Source organism: Chrysemys picta, chromosome 7, assembly GCF_011386835.1.
Source record: "Chrysemys picta bellii isolate R12L10 chromosome 7, ASM1138683v2, whole genome shotgun sequence".
Classification (NCBI taxonomy): domain Eukaryota; kingdom Metazoa; phylum Chordata; order Testudines; family Emydidae; genus Chrysemys; species Chrysemys picta.
Window position 1 is genome coordinate 112,113,907 of NC_088797.1, and position 21,626 is coordinate 112,135,532.

General features: G+C 40.7%; 1 protein-coding gene across 9 annotated transcripts in view; it reads right to left on the reverse strand.

Annotated features, from left to right (window-relative positions):
- Positions 1-21,626, reverse strand: part of INPP5F (inositol polyphosphate-5-phosphatase F) — a 99,207-nt gene that overhangs the window by 64,694 nt on the left and 12,887 nt on the right. For 7 of the 9 annotated variants that reach the window (XR_010589316.1, XM_065552354.1, XM_065552356.1 and 4 more), the window contains exon 2: positions 5,167-5,247. Coding sequence is in view for 6 of the 9 variants with exons in the window: in XM_065552354.1 (XP_065408426.1) it covers positions 5,167-5,247 (81 nt within the window). In the remaining 3 variants the exon portion in view is untranslated. Of the gene's footprint in view, positions 1-5,166; positions 5,248-20,610; positions 20,727-21,626 lie in introns of those variants that run through there. The other 2 variants (XM_065552357.1, XM_065552355.1) reach the window with 2 other exon arrangements.

The following is a 21,626-nucleotide window of genomic DNA, read 5'->3' on the forward strand; positions in this document are numbered from 1 at the left end:
GTTACAGCAGGTACTAAAGGACAGATTTTGAGAAGGACGTTTATTCGCACCATTAAAGAATTTACTGGAAGCATCCCAACTGAAAAAAAACAAAACAAACAGGCATCTCTGGCACAGTTCCATCATTTATAGCTTTGACCTGTGATGGGGGCTAGAAATTTACAGCTACTGAGTTGCGCACCCACACTAGCACGAACAGAACAATTACCAAACATCAATGGCAATCAAAATTATGACATTTCCAATCCTTTATAAAGCACTACTAAACTCTTATGTGGCAAGTAACACTCAAATTTCAGGCACACATGGGTATCAACCCATAAACTAATTGTCCATGAGCCTAAGAATAGAATTCCACAGGTTAGCTAGTAGAAGATAGAGACACGCTAGTACAAGTTAAATCTTTTGTTTCAAATTTACAATAAAAGCACTGTTTTATTTAAAACCCACCATGGGTGTTATTAACATGCTAAGGAATTCTTTGAACTGATCATTGCAGTAATTCTTAAGCAATGGCTAATCTTCTTTAAATGGCTCACTAACATCTCAACCCATTATTATTAACTTTGTTTAACGTTACCTTCACTTTCTTTGTCATAAGCTAGTTACAACTTCCATCTTCATATTCTGGGTCACTTTTGGAGAGATTAGAGATTAAAACCCTTGCATTTGTTGCCATTCTACTTCCAAAATTTTCTTTTGAAGTGATTGGTGCTTTCTAACTTTTTTCATTAGTCACATACCAAATCTGGTCATCTGTATTGCTCTTTTCTCGAGAAATATGTTCTTCTTAATGGAGAAAGCTCAACACAAATATTGTGCTTTAGGATAAGTGTATTCTCACCTCAAAATTTATACATATAATAAGTGAAAGGAAATGAGTTTGTGAGGTTTTGTATAAATAAGGAATTAAAAGTAGGGTTTCAGCTGTCCAGCAACAATGCAACATGCTGTTATGCCATTCTGGACTGTTCATGATCCACCCTTGGACATACGTTTGAAGCAGAGGCAGCACACTCAACCCCTCGATGATGGAGCATTAATGCTGTCTAGCAGCCTCTCTGGCCTCTGTTTACTTGTTCCAGAGAGAGCACCATTTGCTAAAGCTTAGCAATAATGCAACATCCTTAAGGGGAGCCAGAAACTCCATGACAAAAGATCTTTGAGTTGTGTAAGAGGTTCAACTGTCAAAGACATCCCACTCTCATACTGTCAGCCAATATTTTATAATAGGGTTACCATACGTCCGGATTTTCCCGGACATGTCCGGCTTTTGGGGGCTCAAATCCCCGTCCGGGGGGAAATCCCCCAAAGCCGGGCATGTCCGGGAAAATCGGGAGGCTCGGCCGGGGCCTCTTTGTCCGGGGTCGGGGGCATGGTGCCGGGCCGGGAGCGCGGTGCCGGTCCGGGCCCGCGGGGCCGGGAGCCGGTCCGGGGAGCCGGTCCGGGCCCGTGGGGCCGGGTCGGGGCCGGTGCGCCGGGCCCGCGGGGCCGGCAGCCGGACCCGGGTCGGGGCCGGCAGCCGGGGCCGGCAGCCGGGCCGGGGCCGGGGCGCCGGGCCCGCGGGGCCGGGAGCCGGGCCGGGGTCGGGGGGCCGGGAGCCGGGCCGGGGTCGGGGGGCCGGGCCTGCGGGGCCGGCAGCCGGGCCGGGGTCGGTGCGCCGGGCTGTCGGGGTCGGTGCGCCGGGCCCGCGGGGCCGGGAGCCGGGGTCGGGGTCGGTGCGCCGGGCCCGCGGGGCCGGGAGCCGGGGTCGGGGTCGGTGCGCCGGGCCCGCGGGGCCGGGGCTGGGAGCCGGGGGGTCCGCCGGGCCCGCGGGGCGGGGAGCCGGGGGGTACACCGGGCCCGCGGGGGGTGGTCGGTCGGGGCCGGCACCCCAGGGCCCGAGCCAACCCAGGCTGGAGCCGCCGGGGGGCCAGCCTGGGCCGCGCCTCCTCCCCCCGCCCCCCTTACCTGCTTCAGGCTTCCCGCGAATTAAATGTTCGCGGGAAGCAGGGGAGGGGGCGGAGACTTTGGGAGGGGGCGGAGTTGGGGCGGGGGCGTGGGCGGGGCTGGGGGGCGGGGCCAGGGCCCCGGGGAGTGTCCTCCATTTGGAGGCACAAAATATGGTAACCCTATTTTATAATATATCTAATTTCCTTGGATACGTATAAATGCAAACATTAAGCACAAATAAAAATAAGCCAGCCTGAAAGGATAGCATGAAGATGGCATTTCGTGCCTTACTAGATCAAATGTCAATCCAAAATAATTCAAACAAATAGGCAACAACTATTTTGATCCCTACATCAATGTTTTTCCTAGTTTAAAAGAAAAATTGATTTAGTTAATTTTTAAGAAAAGTAAAAGTCAAGAATATTTATCTGAAGTAGGGATTAGAGATTCTTCACCCACTCTCCAGAGCTGTGCATCCATTATCACAATGCAGGCAGCCGCATTTCCTGTGCTCTTGCCCTATAACAGCATTGGCAGTGCTCTATTTCAGCATCTATAATACTGCAGCGTATCCATTTCTTATTTTGACAGGCAGCAAGAGTCTGATCCATTTTACTACTTAATCTATCCTATTGTTCTGTAACTTATTTGAAATTTTACCTACATAGACCATGTTGCCAAAAAATCACTCTTTTAAATGCTGTGTTAAGCACTCATGAAAATTTTAAAATAGCATTGAGAACAATAATGTAAACAGAGGTTATGCAAGCTTTCCTAGTTTTAACAATGCACTTTTATCCAGACCTCTATCAGCATAGAGACTCTTCTAAACAGAGAATAGAGTGCAGTCAGAACACACGCTCATTGTGAGGGTTTTGCATTTTAAGTTATAATCTGCATTTCATTGTCCTGACTGTCAAGAATTTGCAAGTTGTAGTTGTAAAACAGCACCATGGAGTTGGTGAGGTACTACTTTTCATTCATGGTTCAGGGTATTTGTAGGAAAGTCGTGTTCTGTGTTTCCACCAAAAGGAGGAAATGACGTAAGGAACTTTAACCAGAAGTTGCAATTATCCACTATTTGTTGCTTTGCTAAGAAAAACAACACTCAACTTAGTTAAGTAAACTATCCTACTGGGAAAGGAATTTGCAAGTCTTGTGTCAACTCATCATCAGTGGAGATAGATTAAAATAATTCACAGCCACTTCACCATTTCATAATATTATGACAGGGGTATTACACACTGCTTCACTGGGAAAAAGTTTTGATGGACAACTAGATGACAAGGATTACTACTACAAACCTAGCAGGAAAAAAAGAAATTATCAGAACCTAATTAATGCTGATCTGAATTTTGTATTCCTGTACCACATAGCTGGCAGTCTGTGTCCATGACAGACATTCCACTGAGGGAGCCAGGGTGCCTAAATTCTCCTATGTTGGCTTGCAAAAGCAAGCATTTGAAGGAGGAACATGAGAAGAAACGAGTTTTTGAATTCACTCGGAAAAAATATACTGAAAAGGGAATTCCTCCCCATTCCCCCCACCTAATTTTTATTCCATCAGCCTCATTCGTGAGCCAACAGTAACTCCTTAACTACCACAACTGTCTCAGGGCTTGTCTACACAAACCTTCCATATGGCTCAGATTTTAAGATGTCTGAACAGCTTCCTCATCTTACATATTTCCTAATGGTTACGTAAAGTTTTCTGATGCTATTCATTTCACTCAATCACACTAGAATAGCATTTATCAGATATGCCTAGAGTACCATTGGTGCCAGTGGATCAGTGTATTTTTATGATCAAACTCTTACACACACACACACATTTTTGACAGAATAAAGTGATTACATTAATCATTCTGGGAGAAGCACTTCTCCAATTGTTTGCAGATGAAGTACTACAATCTGAAGCTTCCCCCCTTCGCTCCTGTCCCACAAAACACACATATTGTAGCCGAGATCAACTCAGCTACACCAAGAACCTAGGTCTGCAGGTCTGACAGCCATTTTTAGCTTTCTGATAGCAACTCTAGTTGACATACGCTGAATATGGCAAACAGACAACAGTACAGCCAGTGAGCTTAGAAACCTAGACAAGAATCTGTTTCCATACAGCCCCAATTCTTGAACTATGATTTGCCTCCTTCATCAAAATTTACAGAAAACTCTACCAGGACTATTCTTCCCACGCAGAGAGAAACTAGACCAGGAAAAGAAGACAAAGCAGCACACTCCACTCATAGACTCATAGACTTTAAGGTCAGAAGGGACCATTATGATCATCTGGTCTGACCCCCTGCATGCTGCAGGCCACAAAACCGTCCCTACCCTTCCTTGACTCTGCTGATGAAGTCCCCAATTCCTGTGTCTTAGTGACTTCAATTGGCAGAGAACCCTCCTGCTAGAGATCCCTGCCCCATGCTGCGGAGGAAGGCGAAAAATCTCCAGGGCCTCAGCCAATCTACCCTGGAGGAAAATTCCTTCCCGACCCCAAATATGGCGATCAGTAAGACCCCGAGCATGTAGGCAAGAGTCTCCAGCCTGACCCTTGTTAGCCATTATACTGTTTACCTACCATTGCTTGATATTCCTCGGCTAATATGTTTTACCATTAAACCATTCCCTCCATAAACTTGTCTAACTTAGTCTTAAAACCAGACAGGTCCCTCGCTCCCACCGTTTCCCTCGGAAGGCCATTCCAATATTTCACCCCTCTGACGGTCAGAAACCTTCGTCTAATTTCAAGCCTAAACTTCCCCACGGCCAGTTTATATCCATTTGTTCTCGTGTCCACATTAGTACTAAGCTGGAATAATTCCTCTCCCTCCCTTGTATTTATCCCTCTGATATATTTAAAGAGAGCAATCATATCCCCCCTCAACCTTCGTTTTGTCAGACTAAACAACCCGAGCTCCTCCAGTCTCCTTTCATACGACAGGTTTTCCATTCCTCTGATCATCCTAGTGGCCCTTCTCTGCACCCGTTCCAATTTAAGTTCATCTTTTTTAAACATGGGAGACCAGAACTGCACACAGTACTCCAAATGAGGTCTCACCAGCGCCTTATACAACGGAAGCAGCACCTCCTTATCCCTACTAGAGATCCTCTTTTCTACCCACCAGTGATACGGAGGATTGATCATTTCAGATTGGTACACAGAACACTACAAAGCTTCTTTTTTAATATACAATCACATTATAATATAAAACATGGTTAAACAAATCATACCTGTATGAAGCTGAACTTTCCCAATCACTCCCTCTACCAGGCCCAGACAGACAGGATTCCAGGCCAGAAGAAGATCAGTGGCTGCAAGAAAAATTGAGGCTTATAAAAAAATCTGAAATGTAACAATAGACGCACTTACATTAAAAACAAAACACTTTACTTTTCAGGAATTTCTGATGCACTGTGTAAAGAGTTGTTTTCATCATCATAATCTGAAAGTATTCTAAAAGACAAATTACTAACCCTTAATCAGCACTAGTAATTACTGTTCTGGGTGAAACTCAATTTTGTGACTTCTATCCAAGCCTCATGGATTCCCAGTAAATCTCAAGTTACTAAAACAAGCTTAGTGTAAAAACTAGTCCTGTTCACTATAGCATATTTATCATTTGAAACATGCCTCATCCAAGGGTCCAAGAGAGGTGAATGCCATGGCAATGACCGGCGCTCTTTAGTCTCAATCACGTAATAGCAAAAATTATCACCTTCCCTCGCAACACCCATCCAAGCTATGCTTTGATACAGACTATGAAATAAAATCCAATTCATCCAATAGGGACATGGTGCATAAAGAATATAATGAGATTACCATTTGGGGGTAGGCCTATCACCCTGAACTGTATGATTGGTGCTAGAATGATGCAGAGCCAGCTCCTTCCAAAAGGTGTCATTGTCACAAGCCGGCATAGTACAGTAATAAGTATGAAGGTTAGTTTGTACCTCAAGTGAGATGCTCAAGATGCATGCTTACTAACACTTTCTTGAAGTTTAGAAAACATCCTTTGAAACCATTTCTACCTCATTGAAGTGAAATTATTTGATTAAGGAAGACTACTTATTCCCAGGGTTTTATAGACAAGGAAAAACTCCACAAATCCTCATCATGGTAGAACAAAGCAATGTGTGTTAGATGTTTTATTCAAGTCTCCACTTACAGCTTCAAAATGTATCTGATAATAACGGATCACAATAATACTGTATATACTAAATCATCCAGGGAACACGGCACACTGAAAAGAGAATCATTCATCCAGAACACTATGGGGAAATAAGATTTGGCATTTCTGTTTTCTATAGTAAGTTTTTTATTCCAATATTGTTTCTTCCCCACTTCAGAAGTCTTCAGTTTAATCATCAAGACATCACGGTCTTTTGTGTTCCCAGTTAAAACAGTCAGATTTGTGTCCATTTATTCTTTTGCATGGACACAAATCTGACATCAGGAATCACAACATTCAAAAACCAGTAGAACACTTCAACCTCTCAGTAACAGACTTAAAGGTGGCAATTTTGCAACAGAAAAGCTTCAAAAACAGACTCCAACAAGATAGTGTTGAACTGGAATTAATTTGAAAAATAGATACCATTAACTTGGGCTTGACTAGAGACTGGGAGTGGCTGGGTCATTACACAAATTGAACCTATTTCCCCATGTCAAGTATCCTCACACTTTCTTGTCAGTCTGAAATGGGCTATCTTGATTATCACCTCAAACGTTTTTTTTCTCCTGCTGATAATAGCTCATCTTAGTTAATTAGAGTTGGTATGGCAACTTCCACCGTTTCATGTTCTCTGTATGTATATGTATTTTCTTACTATATGTTCCATTCTATGCATCTGATGAAGTGGGCTGTAGCCCACGAAAGCTTATGCTCAAATAAATTTGTTAGTCTCTAAGATGCCACAAGTACTCCTGTTCTTTTTATAGATTCACTGAGAGATTCTCATATTATTTCCTTAGCAGCTACCAAAAAGACATGTCAATCCAGTAACTTTAGCCATTCCCACTGGGAATTTTAATCTTGACTAAGCAGAAGGTCTTACTTGACTATTATCCCTAGTCTTAATACACAAGCGTTTCACTAACAAGGGATAGATTGTTGAACTGATGCCTTTAAGACAAGGACGGAAGCCTGATCTCATTTGACCTCTAGTGTATAATAGTACTAGGCCAAAGTTATTTAACAAAAAACTCTGCACTGTAACAAGTTCAGGGTTATGTTGTGAGCTTTTGTTTGTTTCCTTGCTTTTTGCGGGGAAAGCAGGTGTTTGTTTTTGTGGTTTTTCTCTCTTTTTTTTTTTTAGAAGCAGCTTATGCATGCAAATTGTTATTTTAGAAATTTTTCCATTTTTGTTTTCAAATCCAAAGCAAGAGAAACTAAGTGCAAAGGCATGAAAAGATGGCTCCCATTTTGACAACAAGCTCCTGGTTCCTATTTCCGCATAAGAACCGCTATCACAGTGGTGAAAAACAGCGCTTGTAAATATGAGCTTTTAAAAGAGATGTGTGAAAGTTAATTTATTTGCAACAGAACAGAAATGCAGCTGGTAACCGGTGAGAACTGTTCCACTTTGTTTTCACTTTCAGCTACTTTCTGAGCAGCTAGAGCATCAGTTTGCAGACCAGGTCTCATACTTTAAACTAAAAAGAGATACTGTAGTAACAAGATTTTGTAAATCTTCCCTCCTTTCTACTCACCTTACCCATCCAAAGCAATTCAGAGATCAAGCTGGCTTGTGCATTTCAACCAGATATCCACCAACAATCTCTAGGAGCCAGAGTTCTCCTTTATAAATGTTCATGTTATAGTGGAACCTCACTAACTCATTACGTGGTAGGAAACAAATTGTGAGTTACTGAATTTTGGAAGCAAACATTAATCAAGGATTGGTTATTCATGGTAGTGAACAGATAGTCCAAGAATTATCTTAAAGGCCTATGCTGCCTCTATGCACCACAAAGTTTTGGCCGATTTGTATTAACAGGTACAATCTTTGTAAATATATATATTAACTGTTTAAAGCCCCTGAAGGTTTACTTTTGAATAAAAATGAGTCCAGACTCAAAATTTGAAGCTGAAATGTGGGTAGTGTTATTCCCCTACACTGTTGGCAGAACTCTTAAAAGTAATCTAAAAGAGATGATTAACTCCAGGGTTTTGAAGAAGGCAGTCAAAGTAATCCAAGATGATAATGCAACCAGAACTAACTGAAAATTCTTGGAGCCGGCCTGATGTAATGAATATATAGATTATTCTTTTATTGGGGCGGGGGGAGGAGGGTTGTGATTACAGACTCGGTTTTGTTATTGTTTTCACAGTAGTCATGGATTCCATCATTTTCATATTTTATTTACAGATATGGATATAGATCTTGACATTTGGCAATTTTGCACACTTAGTGCCTGGGACTAAAACTGACTTAAATGAGAACCTTGGGAACTGCCAAGATAAAACCTGGGATGCCTGACAGGCTAATAGAACAGAACTTCATTTAGCAAGTGATTTGTTGTAGTTCACCAATCTGCAGTTTCTCTGCTTTGGGGAGGGGTAGGGGAAGGCAGAGCTTACATAACTTGTTTTAAAGAATCGGTGCAAAGCAGATGCTTCTGTTTTTGTAGAGGCTGAGGCAGAAAAGCTGCACTGAAAACAAACAAGCAGCAGCTCTCTTCTACTAACATTCCCTAATTGCAGCAAAGCCAACTAGGAGGCACCAAGATAAGTACTTTCTATGTTATGTAATGGCTTGAAAGATTTCACTGTGAACTAAAACATAGTTTTACTGAAATCCTGCAATGACGACTTTATCATACACTCATGGTTTTATTCCTCCTTCTCCCCATGATTTTCCATATAAATTTACCATGAGAAACACTATTCACCTTAATTACAATTCTTATTCCAAGATTATATGCATGCACTCTAGGAAAGAGTTTGCTGTACTGGGTTTTGTGAGTGCTTGCAAGACACCAAGAACCTGTCTACATAATTCCTTCTTCTAGCAGAGAGTTCTCTAACAAAATCAGAAGTGCAGAGTTATTGCTCATTCCAGAGAGAATATCCACCCTCATTCCCTGAGATTTATAATAGATCAACAACTGATAAAATACTAATTAGTTTGTGAGTAGCAGAAATTTTAGTCACTGAAATTGATAAAGTTGTTCGTAAAACAACTCATATGAGATTACTGCAACAATAGACTATATATCAAAGGTCTCTACAGTGATTTAAGAACATAAAAGGCTGTGTCTACACTAGACTTTTTTCTTAAAGTTAAAAATCTGCTGATTCTAGCAATGGTAACATAGACCAGCTAGCGTTTTAACCACCACACTGCCCAAAACCTGCCAGAACAGGGCTATACAATATGAGGATTAAAATGCGAGCAGCGAACAGCACCTTATTTGATCAATAACTCCCACTGCTGCTACTACCAATGAAAGCTTTTGAAAATAGTCTAGACGAAAAGGCTTGAGTGTCCTGCAAGTGATTTTCAGGGTGAACCGACACTCTGGTCACATACAGTTTTCTGCCTGTGTGTGTACACGCCATGAGCAATGTCTTTCGGAAGAGATCTTTCAAAAACAGCCTGCCGGTACCACATCGGTACTGATGATCTTATTACACTTATCAGAACGTTAGGGGCTTACCCTTGTGTCCTGGACCAAAGTTCCCCTTCCCTGCAGGGGTGCAGAAAGATGGGCATCAACCATCTTCTTGGTTACATTTAACTTTCAATAGTGTGTGAAAGAGTTTTATCTAGATATCTAATTTGTGAACCACCTTCAGACACTTCTGAGACAAGTTTACCTAGCTTCTTATACCCTATCACCTGAGTATGTCAGCATCTCCCAAGGATGACAGTTCTTGCTCTTCTTACTGAATAAAGAGTGGGAGTGTTGGTGAATAACAATTATGGCAGGAAAGCTGAAGCAAATAGATGGATTTTGCATTTAGTGCTGAATCCTTGTGAACTTAAAAGTCACTTGTCACATCTGGCAACAAATCTTTGTTCTGCTGCTGTGAAGACTCCGTTTCCCAGTGTCTATGTGAATGTGAACTATTAATTATGTACAACGCCTAATACATACAATGCTCAAAATTGTTAAGCAGCATTGTATGAAATAAGTCTGCAAAATTTGTATACAAGTCCTAGGATTTATATTAACAAGAGACAACAGCTGGAAACTGAAGCCAGACAAATTCAAATTGGAAATAAGGCACAAATTTTTAACAGTCACGGTGATTAACCATTGGAACAAACTCCCAAGAGAAATGGCGTGGATTCTCCATCTCTATCAGACTGTTAACTTGAACAAAGCTGAAATAGCCCTAACTACAGAGCTGCTAGCAGGGCCTCAGTAATTAATAATGTGAGGTAAAGCAGTCCTCTCACAGTTTGATTAATATTTGCAGAGTACATACAGTATACTCTCCATCCACACCTGCTAATCTTCCCTACTCTTTCCACCCAAAGAGCTGTCAGTCTACAGCTAATGCTGCTCAAATTGAATTTCTTACCAATGCATTCATAAAGAGTGTAGGAAAATCACATCAGCCATAACTCACATGCCTTGTCCCCCGAGACCCAAACAGACTCCATTCTTCTGCTCCAAAAACACAAACCTTTTTTCAATTCCAACATGCCAAACAAGGCGCAGTTTCACACAATCATACTGGAACACAACTGTCTCCTACTGTTCAACGCCAACTCTTCAGGCAAGAACAGTGTCTCTACAGTTCTTAAAAGAGTAGGGTCCCCAATCCTAATAAGGTTTTCATATTCCCATAAAAAAATGGAGCCGTTTAATGCCTATTTTGTTTCAGTCTTCACTAAATAGGTTAATAGTAACCAGTTACTCAACACAAGTAATATTAAAGGAGGAAGGAATGCAAGCCAAAAAGAGGGAAAGAATGGGTTAAATTAACCTCCCCTTCTTCGAGTGATGGTCCCTATTATATTCCACTGAGGGTGATTAACAAGCAGTACTTAGCTAAGAGGAGCATGCAAGGGTGCAATGGAGGACCACTGTGCAGAACGAGGCATCTGTTGCAAAATCACGCACTACATAAATGAGAAGGAAAAAGTGTGTACTAAACTCCACATACCCCCTTGCAGACATATGTAAGGGGGTATGTGGAGTTTAGTACACACTTTTTCCACTTTTTTTAAGCACATCATGGAGCCCGGCAGTAGCTGAGGTCCCTGATCGGAGTTCCCCAGTAACCAAAAATGTCCACGATTACCCTGCTGTGCAACTTGCATTCGTGGTCGGTTGCAAAGGTCCTGCTGAGAGCATCAGCAATCACGTTCTGGGTTCCTGCCAGGTAGGCTGCCGACAAAAAGATATGCCATTCAATGCACCATTTCCAGAGGCATACCGATTCCGCAAACACCACTTGGGGACCTTGTGCCCCCTTGCTTGTTTATGTAGTAAACCATAATGGTGTTGTCTGAGGCAGAGCAAGGGCTCATAAGCAGACTGACGGACGTTACTACTTTGAAATGCTCCAGGCACGTGGTGCATAAGCCTCAGTGGAATACAATAGGGACCATCACTCAAAGAAGAAAGAGTTGAAGCCATCTCGAAACTGTTAGTAATTATCTCTGAGAACTCATGGGGGACAGGTGAGGTTCCAGAAGATTGGAAAAGGGCAAACATAGTACTTATCTTTAAAGAGGGGAACAAAGAGGACCTGGGAATTATAGACCAGTCAACCTAACTTCGATACCTGGAAAGATACTGAAACAAATTATTAAATAATGCATTTTTAACCCTAGAGGAATAGGGTTATAAGGAATAGTCACCATGGATTTGTCAAGAACAGATCATGCCAAACCAACCTAATTTCTGTCTTTGACTAGGTCACTGGCCTACTGGATGCGGGGAAGCAGTAGCTGTGATCTATCTTATTTTAGTAAGGCTTTTGACACAGTCCCACTTGACAGTCTCATATGCCAACTAGGAAAATGAGGTCTAGATGAAATTACTATAAGGTGGGTGAACAACTGATTGAAGGATCATACTCAAAGAGTAGTTTTCAATGGTTTGCTGTCAAACTGGGAGGAGTTATCTGCACGGGTCAGTCCTGGGTCCAGTATTATTCAATATTTTCATTGATGACTTGAATAACTGAGAGGAGAGTATGCTTATAAAATCTACGGATAACAGCAAGCTGGGAAGGATTGCAAGCACTTTGGAGGACAGGATCAGAATTCAAAATGACCTGGAGAAATGGTCTGAATTCAACAAGATGAAATTAAATAAAGACAAGTGCAAAGTACTTCACTTAGAAAGGAAAAAAAATCAAATTCACAACTACAAACTGGGCAATAACTGGCTAGGCAGTAAAGCTGCTGAAAAGGATTGGGGAAAAGGGGGTTTATAGTGGGTCACAAATTGAATCAACAATGTGATGCAGCAGCTAAAAAGGTTAATATTCTGGGGTGTTTTAACAGGATTGCTCTAAATAAGACACAGGAGGTAATAGTCCCACTCGATTTAGTGCTGGAGAAGCCTGAGCTGGAGTAGTGTGTCCAGTTCTGGGTCCACACTTTAGGAAACTTAGGGATAAATTGGAGAAAGTCCAGAGGAGAATAACAAAAATGATAAAAGGTTCAGGAAACCTGACCTATGAAGAAAGGTTAAAAAACTAGGCATATTTAGTCTTGAGAGAAAATGCCTGAGGGTGGGGGGGACCAGAAAAGAGTCTTCAAAGATGTTAAGGACTGTTATAAAAAGGATTGTGATCTATTGTTCTCCATGTCCACTGAAGATAAGACAAGAAGAAATTAGCTCAATCTGCAGCAAGGGAGATTTAGGTTAGATATTAGGGGGAAAGATTTAACTATAAGGATAGTTAAGATCTGAAAAGGCTTCCAAGGGAGACTGTGAAATCCCCATCACTGGAGATTTTTAAAGACAGATTAGACCATCTCTGAAAAGTGTATGTCCAAGTTTACTTGGTCCTGCCACAGTACAGTGGGCTGGACTAGGTGACTTCTTGAAGTCAGTCCTACATTTCTAGGATTCTATGGAGTCTATAATGAAAATACAACTCTGTAAAGAAGAAGTTACCAATAACTTATAGCAAATATTAATGAGAAATAAATAGAGTTTAACTCAACTGTCATATTTACTGTTAACATTCCAATTATTAAAGAAATGGCAATTACTGTAGATGATAATTTGTTTTCCAAAAATTTCATCAATAAGCTGTTAGATAAAAAAATTAGTTTGCTTAGATAAAACAACAAGATCTAATTGACTATTAAGGTCAATTGAACCTGCTATTTCCCTTGAAAACCCACAAAAGGAACAGTCTACTTTTCAGTTTCAGTCCATTTCAGCTCCTTCTTTAAAGATGTTATGCATGACTGAGAACTACAGCTGAACCAGGATGAATTAGAAGTACTGCCCTTTTTATTTCCTATGAAAGAATAACATGAATGCCTGCAGCAAATGTAATATGCCACTTTTAAACTGGATCTTAAGTGCAGGTTTCGTAACCTATATACATGTTGCTCTTTTACCCCTGCTTGCTTCAGCCTGGACACCACTAAAAGTTATTTTAACTATAAACCTAATCTAACACTTTACTTATCACTAGCAGCAATACATACAGCTGAGGTTGCGAACTATTAACCTCTTTCATGGGCTCTTTACTTTCTACAAGATTCATTTTGCAAGCTCTCTCTCTGCCCAAAGTAGAGTTTGGTTTTTTAAAGATGGAAATGGAGTATAAACAAATTCAAATTGTGCAGATGTTGAAAACATTTTGGGGGTACTGTAATAAAAATAGGAATCACTTTTTAAAAGGGCAGGCTCGAAAGTATCAGAGCTTTGAAAAGTAATACATACACCAACCCAAAACTAGGGTTCCAGGAAAAAACAGTATGTGATCATGTAATTAAAGACCACCTTAAAGCAGATGTACAATGAGAATGCTTCACAAGCATAATTGACATTTTATTGTTTTTGAATACTATTCGACCCTAGCAAAGTATCCAAAATAATATATGAATACCTAGAATTCCCATCATGCAGGAGTGGTATTTTTCAGTCACTTGCATCAAACTACAACAGAAAAATTGCTTACATTTAAAATCAAAAATGTTCAAGTTCTGATAATAAGTGCAGAGACTAGGATTCCTTCCACTTATTTTTAAATTTACTTTCCATTCTTTATACTATTTAGTTTTGCATTTCTTAGCTTGGTAACAAAAGTAGGTCAGTCAGTCAGTCCCAGTCACTTGTCTCTAGTTAATTTGACTTTGCAGTAGTCATGCAGTCACACAATAATGCAATGCTTGGGTTCCAGGCACTACCGACAAAACACTGGCTTTAAAAGCTTTCCATCATGTGCTTTTTTTTTTTTTTAATTACTATTTTTTTTAGGGACAAATATTTTTAGTCCTAGGTTTTGTTAAAAAAAAAAAAAAAAAAAAAATTACTTTTCATAGAGCTTAAAACTGGGGCCTGATATCACCCAAGTGTTCTTATGTCCTGGAAGGATTTTTAAAAATATCCTTGACCTGGTTAGCTACACTTTTGTCTTCTCCTTAGAATCATAGAATATCAGGGTTGGAAGGGACCTCTGGAGGTCATCTAGTCCAACCCCCTGCACAAAGTAGGACCAATTCCCAACTAAATCATCCCAGCCAGGGCTTTGTCAAGCCTGACCTTAAAAACCTCTAAGGAAGGAGATTCCACCACCTCCCTAGGTAACCCATTCCAGTGCTTCACCACCCTCCTAGTGAAAAAGTTTTTCCTAATATCCAACCTAAACCTCCCCAACTGCAACCTGAGACCATTACTCCTTGTTCTGTCATCAGGTACCACTGAGAACAGTCTAGATCCATCCTCTTTGGAACCTCCTTTCAGGTAGTTCAAAGCAGCTATCAAATCCCCTCTCATTCTTCTCTTCTGCAGACTAAACAATCCCAGTTCCCTCAGCCTCTCCCCATAAGTCATGTGCTCCAGCCCCCCTCCTTCTTGACTTTCTATTGAAAAAGGCATTTCCTCCAAAGACTACTAACCTAGCTGCCCCTCCTCATCCTGAGAGGTGGGTTAGCTAATGAAAGCCACAACTGCAGAAACGCTAATAGTGTAAAAAAGAAGTTGTGGAAGTAATATGAATATTTAACCTCACTATTTGTCTGCATTCTTTTTTGCCTCCCATTTTCCCTCGTCTGTACACTATTTAGACTAAACTATTTCCAGTGGGACCCTTTCTTCATTCTGTAATGTACCTAGCAAACTATTAGCACAATACAAATAGTTCAGATTAAGAAAAAGCTATTTCCAAAAGCACTGAAGTCAGTGGAAGTTTACCTTGACTAAGGAGTGCTGACAAGGGCCCCTAGAGAAGGAACGTTGACTTCTGCTTATTTCATTGCTAACTATAGCCCTTTTTAATTTCGGGTGGAGGGGGGAGAGAAGAGAAACAAGCCAACTAACATGGTAAAATAGAAATACAACCATTTCCATTTTCTTGGGCGTGGCTGAGCAAGCTCTCTATAGAAGCACAGAGCACAAGCAGGTACACGTCCTCACAGTCTGTATCTAGGCAAGTGACAGTATTAACTAAATGCAATTCTTTTATAACCCAACTACGATGGTTACTTGTGGAATTTTCCTTCAGTACTTGAGATGTGAAGCCTTTGGATGAAAAGCATATATTTAAAATAATCTTATTACATACAACTCATAATGGGTGAGAGTGAACAGGGATTTCTGTCATTTGCAGCAGCAGGAACATATTAAATCCACCAATAAGATTTTAAGTTTCCTTGTTACTATAACCAGTACTCAAATCTCAAAGCAACTAATTCTCCAGAAACAATTAACCTTTTCCTGATCATCTGTCACTGTCTGTTTTTCCCCCACCAGTTACAGTTTCTTACAGGAGTTTTAATATCCTTTGTACACAGTAATGAAATGAAGCTTTGCAGCTTGCACTGAAACAAAGGAATGCAATCTACTGTGGCAATAAAGGTTCCCTCCAAGTCAGCAAGGTACAACACAACTCAAACTGAGCTTTCAGAGAAGTATATCATAATTACTATTTGTGGCAGGACCCGGGTCTGAGCAGCAGAAAATTCACAGGAGGCCCAGTTAAGCAACAATTCTTTAAGGATGCCAGTTTAATTTCCAGAGCTCTTACTGAGCACACACCACTGCCAGAGAAGCATCTGGCCACACTCCCTTCATACATACATCTTACCAAGCCATCCTAACACAAAAAGACAACTGTTAGGTCTGTACAGTTCCCTATCTTCATCTTACAAAAGTATGCCAGCCCCCTTTAAATGTTACAAGCTTTCAAAGGTGCAGATACATACCAATGGCTTCATTTCAAGGAAGCACTCCCTCCCAACAAAAAATAGTGGAGGGTGGGGGGGGACTTGGCGGGGCAAAGTCCTAGCAGTAACACTAAGGCATAAAACAAGAGGTTGCAAGAATCCCTTCAGGAGTCACAGCCAACGTGTACTACACATCAAACCCTTTATGGCAAGAAATAGAACAGAAATTTTACGTGCATCTTCTTCCCCATCCCTGACCAGTCCTAACATCCTCTGAACACAAAAGGCTCAGAAATACTTTGTTAACTTACTCCTTAATGAAATTAATATAATTACATCATCAAGAGATATTTACCATCTGATATATAAATTTTCTTGGAATAGGAAGACAATTACATTTCTCAAGGAAGAGACTAGGTTTCAAATATGTAGCAAGACTAGTGAAGAATCTTGTGTGCTCACTTTGTATTCCCAAAAATGGTTTCTACCACTAAAAAACTTCAAATAGCAAAGCCACATAAGAACACAGACTGCATCACAAATACATATAAAATCAAAATTCTGAGTTGTAGACAACTTTATTTTGTAAAGAATCCTACATACAAACTGTATAACGATAAAAAAGACAACACACAGTTTAAGTAACTGAAAGCAATAGTGTAAAATGACACTGATGAATAAATTAAAGTAATCATAAGATGGAGAAAGGAAAAGAAAACAGCATAGGAAAATTAGCTTTTTACAAATAAGTGAGTCAGCAAGAGACAGCAACTCAGACAGCTAAAGGAAGGATGCTCTTGATTTCCTATATAGATTCAGCTGAGTCAAGGGTGACAAGAGAAAGGGAGAGGACCTTTTTGTTTTTGTTTTTTTAAGTTGGACATGGAGAAGAAAGAGGGAATTACAGAAAAACCATGTGAGAGGTAGTTCACACACTATTTTGAACCAAATCCTATGAAAGTGGGGAGCCAGAGTAGCCTTAGGGCAGAGTAATGGTTATCTTTCTTAAAGTTAAGAGCAGCATTTTCCATACGCAATCTAGGACACTGGATGTTTGATTCCACAATGAAGGAAGCTGAAGATATTGGCTTGGTGCAGAAAGCTGCTCACTTCCAGACCATGCAGGCCTTCCCTAGCCCATGGGGCACATATTTCAGTCTCTGTAGTGGCTTCTTTATTACTTTGAGATGTAATTGGAGATGCTAGTGATTATATAAGAAAACATAGGGTTGGGCATTTGACCAGACCAAAAATAATTGTTCAACTGACCTGTCATATTATTAAATAATGTCAAAAATGGTCAAATATTTTAAAATACTAATTTATTACAACAGTAACAAAAAACAGCAAGACTTTATCGCCTCCCACAAACTTATCCTTACATAGACACTTATGCCTGATTACAAAAAACAAGTTACTTAACTGAGGTATTTTAACTCAGAAAAATGTGAAACAATGAAATGAAGTTCTAAAAATAAAAAAATATTATTGCTACCAGCTTTATTTTGTGCATTGCTTGGTTAGCATTTGAGTGAGAATGTTATTCAAGACTGAATGGTTACAAAATAAAAATAAAATTAAACAGAAATAAACTATATAAGAAAAAATATTTTTTTAAATACTACTTATGCTAAATAGGCAACAGGCCAACTCTGAAAGCAGCTTATTGACTTTGCATCTTTTCCCTTTGTGTTGGTGAAGGAGAATGATTGAACCTTCCTCCCACACCCCTACACCCTGAGTTAATTTCTGTATGTTTGTCTAGTCAGTTTAGATTGTAAACTCTTTGGGGCACAGAACAGGTCTTTTAACTGCTTTGTAAACTGTCACATACATTGATAACCTGGTATACAAATAAAGATATACATACAATGTTTGTTCCTGAAGATTCTAGCCAATCAAGATGCTCAACTTTCAATTAGTTCACCTTTGTCCCAATAGGTGGCAATATCATATAATAAAAAGAGAGTGATCAAAACATTTAAGTAGGAGTGCTAACAGATTACACCATGATGCAACCAAAAAGGTAGGTTATGGCCTAAATCAGGTCCCAGATACTCTTGCTGCAATATCTGAAAATATTTGACCAAGGTCAAATAATAGGCAGTCAACTGACTGGCTTGCCAAGTCTAAACAGGCATTATACTTTTTATATTATTCTCCATCCCTTTACTTCTATATCCTAACATCGTATTTGCAGGGCCAGTGCAAGGAAGTTTTGTGCCCTAGGTGAAACTTCCACCTTGTGCCCCCCCCCGCCCTGCGGCAGCTCTCTGCCCCCCCCCCCCGCCCTGAGGTGCCCCCCCCGCGTCAGCTCCCCCCCCCGCCCTGAGGCACCCCCGTGGCAGCTCCCCACCCCCCAGCCCGGGGAGCCGTGCGGCAGCTCCCCACCCCAGCTCACCTCTGCTCCGCCTCCTCCCTGAGCACGCCGCCCCCGCTCTAATTCTCCTCCCCTCCCAGGCTTGCGGCGCCAAACAGCTGATTGGCGCTGCAAGCCTGGGAGGCGGGAGAAGTGGAGTGGCAACCGCGCGCTTGGGGAGGGGGCGTAGGAACGCTGTAAAAAAAAGGGGGAGGAGGGCACCGCTTTTTGGCGCCCCCAAATCTTGGTGCCAAATACGGCCCTGCGTATTTGCCCTTTTAAGCACAGCTGCACATGAGCAGCCCTGGATAACCTGGGAGACACAGGTATCTGACATCTGTGGTAGCAGTTAAGATCAGTTAGGAGACTACTACTGTCAGTTCTTCATCTGACCACTGACTTGGCTCCTTTTGAGAGAGCCCTGAATCTTTGTTTTTCCCCCAACCCGCCACAACAGCAGTCCAGACAACCTAGACAGTAGTGAACTTCCAAATTAACAGAGCTCTGACTTTTCATTTTGTTCCCTTCCCCCACCCACTCACCCACCCAGCACAAGCACATCCAGTTTTTAATTTAATCTTTAATTACAGCAGCTACTACAGGAATTAATAGCCATAATATACTAATATAGCATGCTATTTTCATGAATCTAGGCTTGCGAAAAATCAATATTCAAAAATCATTCCTGTACTTGATACATGATCATTTGTATTTATATTAGATGTCAGATTGCACACTGATAATGAGCAGTTTTTTAAACAATGAACAAATTTTTGTTTCAAGTACACGTATTTTTATTTTTCTATCTGGGTGCCTGAATTTGGCAGAAAGTCCTGGGTATCCTGCTTTTTCCAGCTCCCTCTATATGTCGGAATTCTCTAGGGATAATCCTATCTATAGCACTGCTCTTGTGCCTACTGTTTGCACAGTAACATAATAGGAGCAGCAAGGTGAAGCTGATTAAATCTTCATCATTTTCAGCCTTTTCCATTTCCTGGTACACTGTCTGGCACATGCTGTGTTCTTGGGGAAGAGGAAAGTGATGAAAATGTAGACAGGAAAAGGAGAACTTGTCCAGCTGGTCTAGCTAAAGTGCAGTTCAGACACAGGTATGTTCCCTTTGATGAAGGGAAAGTAAAAAAAGGAAGAGGTTGGAAGAGATAACCAATGTGACACTGTAAAACAATTCTTGAAGAATACATTTAAAATATTTTGAACACCAGTTTGAAAGTTGCACTCTGCATGCGAAGATGTAGGTTTTATACATAACAGCATATTTGTAATGTATCAAAAAAGAGTTATGTTAAAAAGCTAGAAATATTTTGCCTTTCAAAAAGTTGATATGAGATGTAATTCACAATTTTTTTTTATTTTTTTTTATTTTTTTTTTTTTTTAACAGAACCAAAAGTGTGCATGGAACTTCGACATAGGGTAATATCCTGGCCGTACTGAAGTCAGTGAAAGCTTTACAACTGACTTTAACAGGGTCAGGGTTTCACCCATGGTCCCCTGCACTGAAGAATTCAAGCTAAATTAGACAACATACAAAGAAAACAAAAATGGGTTTACAAAAGTCATTTCACATGTATCTCAAAGTTCCAGGTTATAGATTTAATATGCTATAGTTATTTTTATATATGCATACACATATACGGCAGACGAGAGAAGAAGAAAAAAAGAGAGAGAGACTCAGCAGAAGTAATGAGTTTTTAGGAAGGGCTTTGAAAGCAAGGTTGCTTGGTTCAAAGAATATTCCAGGCATTAGACAGCATGAAAACAGGTAGGGAGACAGGAATCAAGAAAAGGGACAGGGATCAGTAAAGCAAGAGCAGCTGATAGAGCACAGCTCACAAACAGTACCATAGTAAGAAGTTAGTATAGAGATGGAGGTGGAAAAGCAATGTGCAGGGCACCTTAGAGATAAGAATGAGGAGATTCAGCATGATTTAGAATTAAAAAAAAAAAAAAAAAAAAACCTAACAACATGATCAGAACTTACTCAAGTGCTTGCAAGATCAGGCCCCAAGATGGTAAGATCTTTGGGACAGAACTTACCTCTATACATTCCGAAATGCCAGTCTCGTTACTGAGGCTACACAATCAGTTAGAAAGAGCTGGACGAAGAAGAGAATGGACCTCTGGCAAAGGCAGGCATGACAAAAAATGTTGCCAGTGGTGAAGGGAAAGAAAAAATATTTTTCTTGTACAATGTTTTAATAAGCCTTTCTTTAAAAAAAATAATCACCACCAAGTATAGCCTTTAAACATATAGTAAGTTAACTTTGTTTAAAAATTCCCCTACTGTCCTGCTACGCAGTGGCAAGACAGCTTCTCTTTTAAACTTGCATAAAGCATGAGTCATTCATTTCAAGTTAATGATTAACGTGTAGGTGTCACACCCTGAACCAAGCATGTACAGCACATTATTCTTTAGCTCTGAGTAAATAATTTCATCATATTTGGGAAATTCTTTTTTGTATATCCAAGTCAAACTCTAGAAGAGTATACTGTGAATGCAGAAAGGTCCAATGCTGCAAGAATTAAAATATTAAACATAGCATCAGAAGTATGCTAGGAACTCTGAAGACAGTGAGACTATTATACCTTCACCCCAGAGATGAAGGGAATATGAGATACTAAAGTGATAGGAGTGAAGTTTGGCATACATCATTAGCTCTACAATTTTAATGCAGTTTTAATCCACTTGGGACTAGCATTTTTATGCTCCTGGGAGATATGTTAGAAAGTCTTGAAAGAGAGGCAGTGCTAGTAGGATATTAATTTTCATATTCGAACATACCAAGATTCCCATTGTCAGGGTGTAGGATTATGCCACTGATTCAATATCCCACAATTATGTTCCATCTCCTCACAAGATGGCATGTCCACACTTAGGGCTTGTCTACACCAGTGGTTCTCAACCAGGGGTACATGTACCCCTGGGGTACTCCGAGGTCTTCCAGGGGGTATATCAGGGGTATATCAACACATCTAGATATTTGCCTAGTTTTACAA